General features: G+C 36.2%; 1 protein-coding gene across 1 annotated transcript; it reads left to right on the top strand.

The window, feature by feature from the left end:
• The first annotated feature begins 12010 nt into the window (after positions 1-12010).
• psmg3 (proteasome (prosome, macropain) assembly chaperone 3) lies at positions 12011-16261 on the top strand. The gene is made up of 3 exons (XM_004071323.5): positions 12011-12192; positions 14604-14826; positions 16031-16261. The coding sequence occupies exons 2-3, from the start codon at positions 14614-14616 to the stop codon at positions 16181-16183; spliced, it is 366 nt and encodes a 121-aa protein (XP_004071371.1). The 5' UTR covers positions 12011-12192; positions 14604-14613; the 3' UTR covers positions 16184-16261.
• Positions 16262-16390: the final 129 nt, after the last annotated feature.

Raw genomic sequence — 16390 nt, 5'->3', positions numbered from 1 at the left:
ATTGTGTTTTTCATCACTTTCCTCCTCATCAACCGACACGCAGGTGCTACCCCACAATTTTGGTGACCCCAATGTCCTATTTGAGCTCTGATTTAATAGTATTTAATGATATTAAACTAGTGCTTTTTATTTTTTAGACCACGAACACCAAAGAAAATGTTTATGAGACAATTTAACCCTTTGATGCCTAATGATATTCCCCGTCTGCTCCAAACCTATCTTTACTGAGCATCTACTTGAAAACGAAAACGTCAGTGAAATTTTTATTCTTTGATCGCTAGCATTCAATTTTTTTCAGTCACCACAGACACCTGTAGCATTTTGGATTTTCTTAAGTGTCTTATTGATATTTCTCATTGAAAGTTCCTGCATATGGCAGGCTTTCTGTTATTGAAGCTGCTGAAGCCCTTATTTTTCTATTCATTTGAGGAGAAAATAAGTAAAAAAATTTATTAAAAGAAACATTCAGCTCCTGAGGTTTTGTTTTGATGTGCATTGGAGCAGCAGGATGTTTGATCAATTTTTGTATCAAATAACTCAGAAGAACTCATTAGTCTTTGTTGTTTTTACCTGACAGACAATCTTCAGATGCTACAGTGCTTTCAGGGTGAAAAAGAAATGCCAAATTCTAGATTTCTCACAACAAATAAACTTTTCAGAGTATTATTATTAAAGGAATAAGTGTAAAAGTAGCAGCATGTCATCAAAAATCCGTGACTTTGACTCCAGACATGCTCATAGTTTAAATATTGATATATTCTGTCAAACGTTTACATTTTTAATGTTTTTAGTTAGTCGATATATCTTTCTTTGTGTGTGTCAGATCCATTTTAGATTTATTTGTTGTTTTTCTTTGACTCAAAAGTTTGCAAAGAGAAAATAGGTTTTGAAAAGCAATGATTAGGTTTGACTTTAACTTTAAGAGTAAATAGACGTTTTTGTTCTACCGCTGCAGATCCCGGGTATGGGCTTCATTTGGTGCTGTTGCTAGGCAATGTAAAGCAGGTCTCATTGTCATCATCCGTGAAATCAGAGAACTGGAACTCTTTTGTGTGTCAGAGCAGAGCCAAGTGCGTTCGTAGCAATATTAATGATTTCATAAACCTTTGAAAACCCATCATCATCATCATCATCTCATCATTTCACCAGATCAGTTCCAGTGAACCGAACCCTGTTTCACTCCTGTCATTAAACAAAAACATCGAACCAAAGAGTGAATTTTTTTATGACCGGTCCTAATTCCCTCAGACCTGTCATAAAAAACAGAGACATAATGAACTACATGAACTAAATGGTTCTCTCAATCATATTAGAAGAATGCACCTTAGCTTGTTCATCTGCAAAGGCTGCCTTTCACCAGAAGGAAGAATTTATAATGATCAACCAATTAGCCAAGTGACCTGTTTGTGTTAAACGATCCAAGCCAAGCAGTTTCAACGCTAAAATTTAATTGTAATGTTGTCAGATTAAATACATTATCCAGCAGCTGCTAAAGAAAACACCAACAAGCACAATTAAAACCCTAATCTAATGAAGTGTTTTGCTTTTTTTTAACATGTTGTGGCATGTATGAGGAAAATTAAACTCAAAATTGCGTTTCTGAGTATTTCTTTGTCCAAATCATTGTAAATCAGGAGTAGACGAAAAAACATGTCATTTGAAAGAGCATGCAGCTGTGACGTGGAAGCTACAATCGGCAAGTTCCCTGCACCTCTCCATTCTCCACTTGCAGACAAATAGATCCACGTCATCTGAGCAGGCATCTGGCTCAAAACTCAATACTGCAGGAGCTAGAACAATTCTGTGACTCCCCTTGATTGACTTAGTTCAAAGGTTTTAAATACTCAAACCTTCACTTTTAGTTTGCACTAGCGCCTCAGGGTGGTGCATCGGTTAACACATCCCAACCAAGACTGGGAAAGTGCGCAGAAGCAATTTGCTGCTGTTTTCCATCTTTCTCTGTGACCTTTTCTCAGATGTGCGTGCAGCGTATAGTATCTGTGAGCCTCCTGCTGCTGTAAATAATGCCCAGCCAGAATGAGAGACGCACCTCCATGGCTGCACTCATTCCGTACCAAATGCCACCCAGTCATCAAACACAGGGATGGAGATTAATGAAGGAATTTAGGGTGGCCCACCTACAAAGACATTGTCATGTCACCATAAAATATTGTGCCCATTATGTCATGTGAAAAACAATACCCAGCGCTTTCATGAATTCATGAAGCAAACTGAATAGCAGCAAAGTGTGAGGTTGATGACGGGGCCGAAAATGCAAAATCTGATCTTTCAAAATGAGGATCTTGGTTTTGTATTAGCATAAATTTCATATGCTAAGTTCTAAATTTAGTTCATTTACTTTACCTTTTGTCTCACTCAAGTCTTGACACTATGCATGAGGAGCAGCTACCTCCAAGTCAATGAATCCCACTAATTAAACGGGAAAAACAGCTTTAAAAGTGAAAAAAGATTAGAAAAAATATTTGCTCCAACTGCTTAGAGATTACATTTCTTTTTCCTGGTAAAATCCAAAATCTGTTCGCCAGATTTTCCCCTCTTTTCCTTTCAGGATCCCTGACAACACATGTGTTAGTTAGGAGCCAGATTTTAAGAAAACACAGGAAGTTTTCATTCTCCGCTGACAAATCTTCTGTCAGTTGCTCTGCCATTGCGCACACATGGACAGGCGTCTGACAACAAAGCCCCCTGCGACAAGATTCCTCCCAGGCAGCAATATTAATAGACTCCTGAAAAATTGAGGACGGCGCAGAGGCTGAACTGGGCAGGAAAATTTAAACCAACCACGTTTTTTATAGGAGCCTGTTGTTTTATTCATCAATTGTTTTGAGGCTCAGCTCTGACGGCCTGAATCTGCGGGCCACAAATGCATACGTGCTTATAAAAGGGGTTTCAGCACATTTAGATTTTGAAAAAAGTACAGGTGACAAATGTGAACTGCAAAATAATGTATAGATTGATTGTCTTGTCTTGGGTGGGAAAACTATTCTGTGATCCCAGTTTTATTCCATTCCATTTTTAAAACCCTTTATTGCTCTGCTGGTAATGCTATAAATTTACCAAAAAGTTCTACAACTTTTAAATGAAATCTAATGATGCAACTGTTAATCTTTGCAAAATTGTTTTACGCTCACTTTGTTTTGGCTTTTCATTTTAGTTTTGAGCTGAGCGGGGGGCAGTTTTAAATCAAACCCCAGCATGGGATGTCCAAATGCTTTCTGATCAGAAGAGTTTGTGAACCTTAAAAAAAAATCATTAAGGTAATGGAATCTCGTGGATTTTATGGTTTTTTTTTAGGATGACTCAGTGCTTCCTGCCATGTTAATTAATTTCTGTTTGTTAAAAGTGAACAAATCAGTTTCGAGTATACCTGCACACCTCCATCAAAACTGACTATAGAATTTTGGATGTTTATTTAAAAGCCACTGCAGCTCTGATTTGGTGGAGATATTTCTCCATTTAGACCAAAAAGGTTCAAACTAAGAATATAAAATTTTAAACTGACTACTTTTTGAAAAAAAGCAAAGACCCTTTCTAATGAAACTTGTGTTTCATGACATTCATAAAACACATCTGTGATTTGTGAATGTCTAATTCCTTTGTCTTGATCTTATTTTTTTGGATTCTAAATTGTGTTATTTAAGTGAAACTGCTTTTTTTTTTTTTTTATACACTGTATTTTATCCCACGAAGGGAAATTCTTTCTCCGCATTTGACCCATCCCCTTGGGGAGCGGTGAGCTGCAGCCAAAACCGCGCGCAGGAGGCAGTAGCGTTAAGGGTCTTGCCTAAGGACCCTCACTGGGTGATGTTAACTGCTCGCCATTGATATGGTAATTGCCCCCAGTACCATTGCTCATTCCCCTCCGGGAATCGAACCCTGGTTTCCTGCGTGGTAGCTTCCCACCTTACCAACCGAGCCACCCAGCCTTTTCTTCGTGTTTTGATTTTTCCTTTTATTTTAAGGTTCACAGGCCATTTTCTTGTGGCCTTTTTGTGATGAAGGAGAACATATATTTGGAAAATTCGGCTCAAAAGTGCTTTTTCTAAGTATGTCTTTGTTCAAAACATTGCAAATCAGGAACAGACAAAAAATGCCACTGGAAAAAAAAGTATTTGTGACATAGAAAACATACTGGGCAGCCCGAAAGCTCCATTCTGATGCATCCACTTGTAGACGACTACAGTGTGTCTCGCTAACATCGGGCTCAAAACTTTACTGCTGGATTAATTGCTCCAATATGACTCACCGTTTTTGTCGCCATGAACTATGTTGGTAAAGTATGTCGGATGCAGAACTTTACTCATATATTTTATATTATATTTTATACTATATGTTGTACATTTTTCGTCTTAACGTAATCTAATTTATATTCGAGGTATTTTAGACTTTTTTATGCACTTTTTATACATTAAATTATTTAATTTATAGTATCATATTTTAGCTGTTTTTATATTTTAACTTTTCTATTTATTACTTCAATATTTTAGAGTGTTTACAACTGTTTTCTCCCCCTTGGCCGGGGTGTTTGTGTTCAGGCTCCCAGAGATTTGGCCCTGCTTGTCCTCTGGCATCTCTTGTTCCGGGTCCTCCGAGCTGCCTGGCCTGGTGTGTCACGTCGGCCGCATTGGACCCGGGGGGTGGGGGACTGTGGAGGTGCTGGGGATGAGCTGTGCTCGTGCTGCTTAGAAGCTGATACCCCAGCCAACAGGAGGACAGGGCAGACGGCGCCTTCTGGGTTCTCTCTTCCTTAGATTTTTTATAATCCTTTTTCTTTTATTTGTGTTTGTTTTTGTGAATTTAATTATGAGGGGTTTATTTTATTATTTTATTGCATTGGTGTTTTTGTGTTCTTGTTTGTTTTTATGTACAGCACCTTGAGCTGTTCATTTTTGATGAAAGGTGCTATAGAAATAAAATTAATTTGAATTTGAATTTGAAATAAACTGTATCCTAGAACACACTTTACCACAAATATGAACTATCTTCTAGTTAAGGTTCTCTTTAATTTGACCATTTAATTGGGCTGCATTAAGTTATTCATACAATTTAGGATTGCACAACATTAACACTGCATTACTTTAACCTTTGAAGAAGATATTTTCTCTTCCAGTACCTTGTCTTGCTGTCTTTGACCTTTACATGTAAAAAATATCATATCTCAATTGATTTCAAAATGTTAATTTACTTTGAAATAAAAGCAATTTAGCAAAGAAAAATATAATTATGAAGGTTGTTTTGGCTGAGTTTATTTTTCTTTTTTTTTCATTCATTCATTTTCTTAACCGCTTTTTCCCTTTCGGGGTCACGGGGCTGCCGGAGCCTATCCCGGCCACTTGTGGGCGAAGGCAGGGGACAACCTGGACAGGTCGCCAGTCTGTTGCAGGGTAGAATGTCCGCAATCACACACCCATTCACTCTCACACTCACACCTAGGGACAACTTAGAGTTGCCAATTAACCTATGAGGCATGTTTTTGGACGGTGGGAGGAAGCCGGAGACCCCGGAGAGAACCCACGCATACACGGGGAGAACATGCAAACTCCACACAGAAAGGCCCCCCGTCGATGTGTATTTTTCTTTTTGTGTTCACATTATCTTTCAAATTTAGTGGTTTTCAACATCTATAAAGTAGGTCAATCTCAATCCGCTCAGCATTTTTACAGCATCTCATTTGTTTTGCTGCTGTGTTTAATGGGACCCAGGTCACAGTGTTGATGTTAAATATTTGACATTTCGTGCCTCACATCACTGTATTTGTGTTTTAATGTCCCGGGTTTTTTTTTTACCTTTGGAAGAACACAGACTGTGTCCTTGTTTGAAAAACAAAAATAACATTGTCTTGTCTTTGGTTTTCTGGTATCACTGGGATTTGAAGGTGCAGGTGGTTTCCCCACGGGACTACTCAGCAACTGTGGAAAACTAATGGATGTGATCCGACTTCCGTTCCTGGGGCAAACAGGAAAAAAAAACTCTTTTCCATCACTCTCTGAAACAAACAGGATATACTTTTTCACTTTATGTCATTTTTTACAAACGGCAATTTATTTTTTGCAGTTCAGCTTTCACAACTGGAATGTGCATCTGTCTTCATCATTTTTAGGCAAGAAATAATCAAATGTGTTCCAGTGAACATTCAATTATTGTATATTTAATTATACCAAAGCGAGTCATGCTTCTAAATATTAACATTAATTGTTTAGAACATTCAATTTTTCAGTCAGGGGGGCTATAAACGCCTGCTGGTCATTCAAGTCTAATGAGGTGCTGCATCACAGACTGCGCTGATAATCAGTACCACAAATGAACAGAGTTATTTGAATTAATCAGGTGATACGTTTGGCTGAAAACTTAAACAACACTAAAGGGCCAAGCTAGCTCTGCTTCATCTTGATACACGTGTCAAAAACCAGAAGAAACTGATTACCGCTAATGGATTCATCACCCAAATGTGCTCAACTATTCAGAAAGCCCGGCTGAAACCCATTAATATCTACAGACTTCAATGGCATTAATTTCGTCTTCTATTAACCATTATATTTTCTTAATTAGGCCAGTCTGGCTCTCAGCTGGCACAACAAACATACAAGGACATAGATAAACTAAGTTAAGACGTAATGAAGGTCATTAGTAATGATTAATGATCACAAGCGCAAGACTGGAGACCAAATACTGAGGCTTAATGTGTGAGAACAAAGAAATTGTGAAGAGCTTAATGCGGTAAGTGCGCCGGAGATGAAAGCAATTTGTTAAAGGGGAGCTTCGATGCTGCTAATTGTTCTAATAATCATGTTCAGAAGTGAAGTTTGGCTCTTTCCACTTTGAACGTAACCAGGCACTTCACAAAATAATGCAGAGATAAGTATGTTTGTGAGATTGATCTGCAGACAAGGACGAGCAGAGCGCCTCGGTGATGTGAATACTGAGCAATCTGAGGCTACTGAAGCCTGCTCTTACTGTACATAACACCTTGGGGCTGTAATCCAACAGATAAAGTTTCTCTCTGAACTTTCCGCCTCCACCCCAAGGAGTCATCCTGCCCTCTATTTAAAGCTGTTAGTCGTGAATCAAATATTAACTGCCAATTTTTATTTATTTATTTATTTATAATGCTTTTCTGTCTATTTTAATAAAACATGGGCGTCACAGAGCTGATCTTCTTATTATCCCCATGTTGTTTCTACATGACAATGGTTTTAGGTGCTGCCCTATAGACACACAGCGTTTCTATGATAACACAAATGGGACATTTTGTATTAAAACTACATCTTTAAGAAAGCTTCCAGCTTAGCTGATTGAACGTTGGTGGTTAGGTAAATAGTAATTGCTGTATGCGTTATCTTTGTAATGAAAAATGAATGTTTAAGCCCATTCTAATGTCAAAATGGTTTAATTATAACATGCCGTTCAGCTCAGTTGCGTGTATTTAATGTGCAATCTAAATGTTGCATTATGTGAAGTCCTAAAATGTCATAGTTTTATACAATTCCTTTAGAAAATAATTTGACTTTATGAGTTTTTTTTTTATTTGAGATAATCCAGAGAAAATTAAACTTTCTTTTTTTCTAAATAGTTGCCAAAATTACATGTAAGCACTTGAATACCTTATTAATATTTGTGTTCATGACAGAACTGAATTTTTAAATTAATATTGTTTTGCTAAGTTATTCTGATGTTTCATCAATACATTTTTGATGTAAAAAGATCTGTTTTATAGCATATGTCTATTTAAAGCATTTGTAGATAATTCTTGAGAGAAAAGGGGATCTTAAAAAAAACGTGAAAATGTTTTTTTGATGCAGTTCCAAGAAATATTTAAGACTAATGTCCAGAACTAAAGGGTCATTCAGGTTGTGATCGGATCAGTTAAATTTTGCAGTGCCTCGTGATAACTTTGGTTTATATTAATAGAAAAAAACAGTTTTTATAGATTCTAAAACTTTCTTTTTATTCTTCTTTCAAATTAATCTCCATTTACCATAGAAAATCGGGAAATGCTTCTTAAATAAAGTCTAGCCATGTTGTTTGTTATTAATATTATATTGTTCGACTTAAATTGTTAAATTTAAAATCGAAAAAGATGAGCAATCTTCTTGCAATTTTACTGGTTCTATATAATCTCTGGGTCCTTATTGCTATTTTATTCTAAGATTTTCATCGCTTTAAATGATTTTTTTTCTCCTTTTTCCCCTTAATTTGGTCAATCTAGACGGTGCAAAATGTTTGTTCCCTTTAGCATGTTCCCAGTCTTATGTGATATAAAGATTTGCATTTAATGTTGATCACGTTTGACTTGTTCTTATTTTATACCTGTTTACATGTCATGTAATTTAAGTAGCACAGAGTAATTTAGAAGAGTTTAAACTCTGAGCCAGAATTATTTACTGGGTAAAAAGGATTTCCAATCAAAATTTAATGTGTGGATTTCTTTTGGTTGTTTTTTTTTTGGAGCACAGTCAGGAGCTGATAAGAGAGTAGGAGGTGTAAGAAATGCCTTTCAGATTTCAGCTCTCCTCTCCAAAATATTTGAATATCCCTTCTGTCAGTCACAAAGTGGCTCTGGCAAGGAAGTGTGTAACCTAAAAAAAAATAAGCAAACTCCTGGGATTCCAGTATGGAGCTTTGGCTTTGTCGTGTTGCTTTTATCTTAAAAAAAAGAAATGTCTTGCATTGCTGAACAATTGGGTGTTGTATTGCCCCTCCATTACTGAAAACTTGAAAATAAATGGAAAGTGGATGGGAGACTGGTCAAGCATGGGATTGCTAGCGGGGAGTCTTATTCGTTCAGAATGTGGTCATCATCTGCTGCTCACACAAAACTTAAAAAACTTTCACACTGTGGCCTTATTGAATAAACTCACAAACACTAACGCTATAATCATTGTGTCCCCCGGGGATAGAAAAGGTAAATTGCAGGCATTAGCTGTGTGAGACCCTCCTTAAAAAGAGCTTTTTTTTCTTCTTCTCCCTACTCCATTGGTTTGTCCTCCGTCTGTGTTATAGAAACACTTTCTGGAAACAATCAACAGTAGTCAATCTCAGTTGGCATGAGCTCAATCATAAATGTCATGGTAAATTTGTTTTTGAGCTCTATCTGTAATGCAGCACAGCACTCTAGTGGCCACAAGGGTATTAGTCGTGTGTTTGTGTGGTGTGTGGCTGTGTCTGTAAGGGGGCCGGTTTGAGTACAAATGTTTTCAAAAGTCTGTTTGACTGTAGGGGTTGATCTGGGGTTACCTGTGCCAACTTTATTGAGTAAGTAAGAGGAAAATGTAATAAATTATATATGTTTTATGGCTTGAAGAAAAATGTCTAAAAGATTTGTTGCTGCTAAAGTATTTACCCTTTCCTAAAAAATAAAACTAGATGAGAAACACCAATTGTCCTTGTTTATGGACAAAAAGTCTGTATTTCAGCTGGAAGGTGCCTTCCACCTATGCATCTCCTTTGCAGCCTGTCCCAACTGTCATTAAGGAGGCAAGGCACACCTTGACAGACCACCTGTCCATCACAAGGCCACACAAACAAAACCATAGGATGCAAAAGGTATCAGGGGGGAAAAAAGCAAACTTCACATTCCCCTGCTGTTTTCTTTTAAAAAATACAACAAAGCGTTGAAATATGGTAATCCTCACTTGTCCCATAAAGGGTTAAAGCTCAGCTATTGCCATCATTAATGTGTCTATCTTTGCATTTAGCTTTTAAAAGGAACATTTCTAAAAGTCCTCTGAGCAAAATTGTAAAATTTTGAGACAGTTTCCAAAACCATTTTTTTTTTTTACACTTTTAACAACTAAATAACACCCAATGCACGTTCTCATGCCATTTTTCAAAACTATTTAAGGATTGAAAAACTGTAACTCACTAAGCACAGTAGGGGGACATAAGTGATAATACTGACTGTTCAAATTAGATGCAAGAGTGCTGAGCGACAACTGGTGTGCCAAGAGTCCAAACTTTTTTTTTTTTTGTCTGCTTGAGTCCAAAATAAAGGAGTTGAAAAACAAAAGTGTGAAGTGGAGCACGTAGCTGTCAATATTAGCATCTTTCCAGAGTATTAGACTAAATAGAAAGTCCAAACACAAATGCAGAGTGTTTTCTTCAGATTCTCCTCTGCCCTTCTCTTGGTGTTTTTTTTTTACTTTTAAATACCACTCCTGAAGTTCAACCATGTAAACTGACCTTCAACTCAAGTAAAAAGGTTTTACATTGAAAGGTAAGAATTACAAAAGATGTTGGGGGCTAAAATAAAATCTGCCTGAAATGTTAAAAGCATAATTTAAAAAAAACAGAACCTGTCTAAAATTTTACATTAAATCTTATAAAGTTCAAACTTCAAGTTGGATTTTAAGAGCAAAAAGCATCGTTTTTAGATTTATTTCATTTCCAATGACTTGAGTATGTATTGATTTGCAAAATCCCTTGATTGATTTTGATTTCATGGAATGTACTATTTCATTATGGCAGAAAACCACTGTTTATGAGCTATAAAGCAAATTCTACCTTTTTGATTGTAAAATGTTTAACAACTCTCTCTGTCAAAAATATTTGATTTTGAAGTGGAACTATGAGGGGTGAAATCAATTTTTGCTCATAGAATTCTTTAAAAGAATATTGTCTTTTTACAATACCTATTGATATTTTCTGTATGGTCATTCAAGGACATACTTGGATGGCCAGACAGCAAAGAGAGTGGACCAATCAATTTCATACTTGCCGCTGCCTATTCTGCGTGACTAACAATTCAGCTGAGACTGTTGTACTTGACATTGTGAAAGTGTCATGCTCGTGTAGGGATGTTCTCCAGCCTGATGCTGTTTTGCGAGACTTCAATGAAGCTTCATATCCACTCAAAGAAAGTGCTGCGCAAGCACTTTTGCTAAGAGCGACATTTCCTCAACTGTTGACCTCTTCAAGAGCAGAAAAATCAAACTCAGCAGCAGTCATTTGGAGTTCAATAATTGTAAATGGCCAACTAAAACATCAGTATTCATTTTTACATGTTTAGAAACTATCCATCTGCATGATTTACTTGAGAGTAACATTAAAATTAAAAAAGGTGTTAATTAATAAAAGTCATTAATCATGTCTTTCCTTCAAATGAGACCTTTTAATTATCATTTTAAGGGATTATTTTAAACAAAATGATGAAATGTGTGACTTACAATGACAAGTCATCTTCATTACTCGTAGCTCCCTGTGGACTTTGGACAGATTCATTCAGCCTGCAAATGACAGAACCACTCTTTACCTTCCTATTTTTAATTATTTTTTCAAATTAAAGTCACAGCAAAAGTATGAAATTAAAATTAAGACTTTATCTGCTATACTTTAAAGCTTCATTGACAGTTAATTAAAATAAACCACCCTTCCTTATAGTTGCGTTGCAATGGAACAGATGTTTCCTGTTTCCCAATTCTGATTGAAATGTAGCGGGCCAGAGAAAAGGCTAAATTGAAAATTAAACTAAGTCACTCTTGAAAATACTTTATTAAAATCCGGCCTCATAATCCTCTCTTCGTCACAGTCTTTCCTGGGAAAATGAACACTGCAGAGGTAGACTACTCTAAGACTGAACTTAAATTGAGTTCATCATGAAAGCATCACAAGATTAAAGATTTCTCTGTGTGAAATAGGTCTGTAAAAAAACAATCAATAACAAACAGAAGCAACAGAAGAAAACATTACCCGTGAGTCAAATTTGTACTTGAGACACTTGTGAAAGGTTTACTCTTGTTTAAATTATCTGCTACTAGTTTTTTTTTTTCTTACCTGAAAATAAGTCTTCTAAAGCTTCTTTCATTTTAATTTTTCTTTTTTTTTAATTAAATGAATAGAAATTTGAGCAGAATTTACTTAATAGAAAAAATATGAAGGAACCAAATAAATGTCATTTCAGTTTCATATAATTTCAATTTTTAGATTTGAAAATGAAAAGTATTTTCAAAGTACATAATCAAACTTGATTTTTTTAAAGATTAGAACAAGCAATGAGTTATGGTGGCATTGGGAACAAGTATTTAATTTCGACCCCTTGACGTCATCACGCACGCTACGTCCTCTCGGTTTGTTTTCATGGCGGAAGAAGCGTGACGCCGCTCTGCTAAACTTGCCAAAAGTGTTACCATTCCGCGCGTATAAACAAAAGAAACTGTAGAAAATTGGACCCGACTGGTAAGATAATTTTACACGGACCTTTCAAAGTCGCATTTTCACTGAGGGTTTTGCATGTAGAGGTTCATCGAAGCAGGATAGCTAACGTTAGCTTCTTCAGCATTAGCGCTCGTCATGCGTTCATCATATGCCTAGGCTAAGTGGTAGGTGGCATAATGATTACAAAACAATGAATATCTTCATTTGATTTATTTTCATATTTTATCTTTGCGTTGTTTTTTTTTACTTTTCTTTTTTAAACAGTGATGAAAGTCTTCCGGGAATTCCCGGAAATCCGGGTTTTTGAGCAAACCGAACGTACTTTCCGGGAAATAAAGACCTGATCTCTACGGACAAATCGCTTTCCGGATTAAAAAATGGTCTGAAATCAGCTAATTTTAGCTTTATTTTCTATATTTCTCCGCAGATCGCTTCCTCTATGGTTGTGGCCATCTCTCGTCTTCCCGGCCTAATTGACCAATGACGGGACGTTTTAGTTGCTTTCGGATGCGTCGACGGGTCTGATTGGCTCTGTCTGCACCACGTGGTCAGCGTGACTTGCTTCCCTAGAGACCAAAACTGGCGGACCCACGCTAAACTTTCACAAACACATCTGAAGAGTTTGCGATCAAATTTGTGTTAAAATAATGGCAGGCATCGTCATTATTGAGCGTGGTCACGACCTCAGTTGTGAGAAGACGATAAAAAACAAATTGAAGTGGTCTTGGCTGGAAAAAAAAAAGATTTTTAAGGTAGTGTAGGTCAAATACTTTTTTGTGTAAAATAATCTCAAAACCACATTTTGAAATAATTTCAATTTTAGTTTTGAGTTTCAGTTTTTATTTTGAATACATTTCTTTATCTAATTTATTTGTATTTCCTAATTACCATGATTTAGTTCAGTATAGTTGACATTAATTATAAGTATTTGATGGTTTGGACCCGCACTCCCTTAAAAAATAATGTTTACAATGTTTAGCTTAGTTTGTATGTTTGTTTTGATATTTCCCAGATTACTTAGTATTGGTGTTAAAGAATTGATGTATTATGTTATAGAATTATAGTTTAAAGCAGATCCCATATTTTGATGTAATTATAGTTTGAGAAAACAGTGCAAGTGGATGTTGTACATCAGTCATTTCTAAAGCAGAAATAATGTATAAATAACTGAGGTATTTTCATAGAATATCATAGTTACTGGTGTTCTTTTTGCCATTTGGGGCTTTGATGTTACTATATTTTAGCAATTGTATGTTTTGCAGCTTTAAGGAAAAGCGTAGATTGTAGGATTGTGTTACTTTGAGCAATTTTCCAAATTCTTTTTTAGGACCAGCAAGTCCTTAATGGAGAGTCAAACTAGGGGTTTGAATGACAAATCATGATGCTCCAATTAGTCTTAGTTTCTTGATAAAGAAGTGAATAACAAGCTGCCAGAATGCACCAGAATGCATCTAAGACCACGTATTTTTCCAAAATTTCGCTCTGTGCCCGCCATATCGCTCAAAGAAAAGTTCAGGGATTTTTTCCTTACCTGACTTTCATCACTGTTAAATAAATGTTACTCTTGCAATTGCATGTATTTTTCTTTGTGACTGATATTTTAATCAATTTTCCCTTCTTGTCAGTGATTTTTTTTCTCAGTGATTTGATTACTTGTTGAATTGGTTTATAAGCACGTTAAAGACCGACTGCAATGGAAATGTTGTTTTGTTTTGGTGTTTTAACGCGTTCTTGTAGCATTTTTCTGATAATGGAGAACAAGAAGAAAATTAGGCTTTAATTGCATTTTTGAGTGTTTATTATATCAAATTGTTGTAAATCAGCAAAAATGCCACTACAAAAAGCTTGTAGGTGTGAGGTAGAAACTACTACGCCAAGCCACAAGTTCCTGCTCTGCTTCATGATTCTGATGCATCCACTGACTAGAAACACGTATGTGTTTGTTTTCCTCATCTGATCTGGCACAAAACTGTAGCTGGATAGCCCCATTATTGCTCGTCATTTTTGTTGCACTGGTAATATTAGGTTTGGGTGTGAGGGGCTGTAAGCTAAAGGGAGAGTGCAAACAAAAGGGGAAAGGGGAAATTAGTGTAGCCTTACTCTGCACTAACGGTCCCACCCACAACTCACAGATTAATTTCTGATCAACTACTGCTGCTCTGCAGGAACTATGTCCAAAAAAATGACCTTTTTTTTTTTTTTTTTTTTTTGCTTAAAAACGGCATAATCATAATTAAAAGACAATTGAGAACACTGAAGAGATCAAAATATGGTTGGAGTGGGTCTTTAAGTAACAACTTTATTATTGGTAGTTATATCTTAGATGACAAGTTTTCTTCATGTTGTTAATATCTTACAAAATGGTTAAAACTGCAAAGTGGATCCTCTGAAAGTAATCTTAGTTCATGCATCGCTTTGGATTTCTTTTCTAGGATTTTCAAAATGTCTGAACCGATCATCAGGTCAAAGAAGACGCAGAGAGAAATCAATGGGATTCCTACTGAAGTTGTCTGCACAGAGTTCAGCAATTACATATTTGTAGTTCTAACTCAGTTTGGCAAAATTGGCACGTTGGTTTCCGTCACACCTGACTCCAGATCCAATGACATCAGCACCCCGCCGTTCTCCACTAAAGTACTGCTGGGCAAAGACGAGGTACGCTCACATGAATATTGCATCAGTGCGATTACAGACGTGTTCACATAATGTCAGATAGCCTTTTTGTCACATGGGGTAACTCATTTCAGGAGGTGAAAGGGCAGGAAAGATGGATTCTGAGCTCCTCTGGCAGACTGAAGAGAAATGTGTGCCAGTGTGGAGTTCAGTGGTCTTTTAAAATTTACACAAGGAAACTAATTTCATCGCTGTATGAACTTGTCACTTTAATCGCCACACTGCAGGGAGTATGTCACTAATAGAAAAGTTAAGATTCCAAAGTTTAATTATATAGTAGTGTTTTTAAAAGTTGCAAAAAGATCCATAATCACATACATATTAGTTATAATTATCAAGTATTTTAAGGACCCACTTTAAATATTTTTTTATCCATTTTTTAAACCATTCCTATCATTGTTTTTATGATAAAATACAAAAAACTATTTTTTTTTAGGAGACAGCATGTGTTGAGAGGCAGTTGATTAGAAATTTGCCTCCAAGTTGTTGGCAGGACCTTTGGTTTGGAGTAAGCCTATCCCCTCTTCCCTTCCCATTTGCTGAGAGCTCTATGTTTACATGCTCTCCCTCTAGCTTACAGCCCTTTACACCCCTACCCAACATTACTGATGCAACAAAAATGATGTGCAGTCTTGGAGCTATCCAGCCGTACAGTTTTGAGCCAGATGGCAGCTCAGATGCATCAGAGTGGAGCAGTGCAGGAATCTTAGCACATTTCGTTTGCTCTTGATTTACAACGATCTGAATACAGAAATACTCAGAAAGGCAATTTTGAGCTTAATTCACGCTATATATGTCCTCCATCATCAGAAAATGCCACAAAAACATGTTAAGAACACAGCTTTCATCTGAGTGGATCTTTAATTACTTTCAAATAGAAGTCAGTTTTTTTAAGAGAATATTCTACAATCCTGTTTAGTTTCAAATTGAACCAAAATGCTATAAATACTTTCTGGAGAAAAAATAATTAATATTTTGATTGGATTTACATGAAAATAAAGAAACATAACTAATTTGAAAAGGGGGAAATTTGTATTTACAGAAAAGGAACATGATTCAGATGTTAATGAAGCTTTTCTGTTGTTGAAAATGATGTTTACAATTTTTGGTTCTGCTTCTTTAAGAGCAATATCTGTCTGATGTGGATTTAAAAATCCTTTTGTAACAAAGTTGTGTCTTCTTCCAGCCAATGACGCATGTCTGTGCCAAGAATCTGGCCATGTTCGTATCACAGGAAGCTGGGAACAGGTCGGTCTTACTGGGTTTGGCCCTGAAGGACTCCTCCATCGAGACAATAAAGGAAATGAAAGAAGTCATCAAAAGCTGTCAAGTGTGGTAGACGGCAAACATGAGGCTCAAAGTTTTTGGGGATATAGTCTAGTACAAATTTAAAGATATAAGGCTGCTATTTTGATTTTTTTTTTTTTTTTTTTAAAAAGAAGTGTGTATATTTACAAATGTTTTTGTGTTACTGCTGTATGGATGCATTATTGTGTTTGATATTGTTTCTTTTATAGCCAAACTTGTTTCATGCAGAGAATTTCAA

This window comes from Oryzias latipes, chromosome 8 (genome assembly GCF_053564925.1).
Source record: "Oryzias latipes strain Hd-rR chromosome 8, Olatipes_Hd-rR_3.1".
NCBI lineage: Eukaryota > Metazoa > Chordata > Actinopteri > Beloniformes > Adrianichthyidae > Oryzias > Oryzias latipes.
Note: the sequence above shows the minus strand (reverse complement) of the source record. Positions and strands in the feature narration are given on the sequence as shown.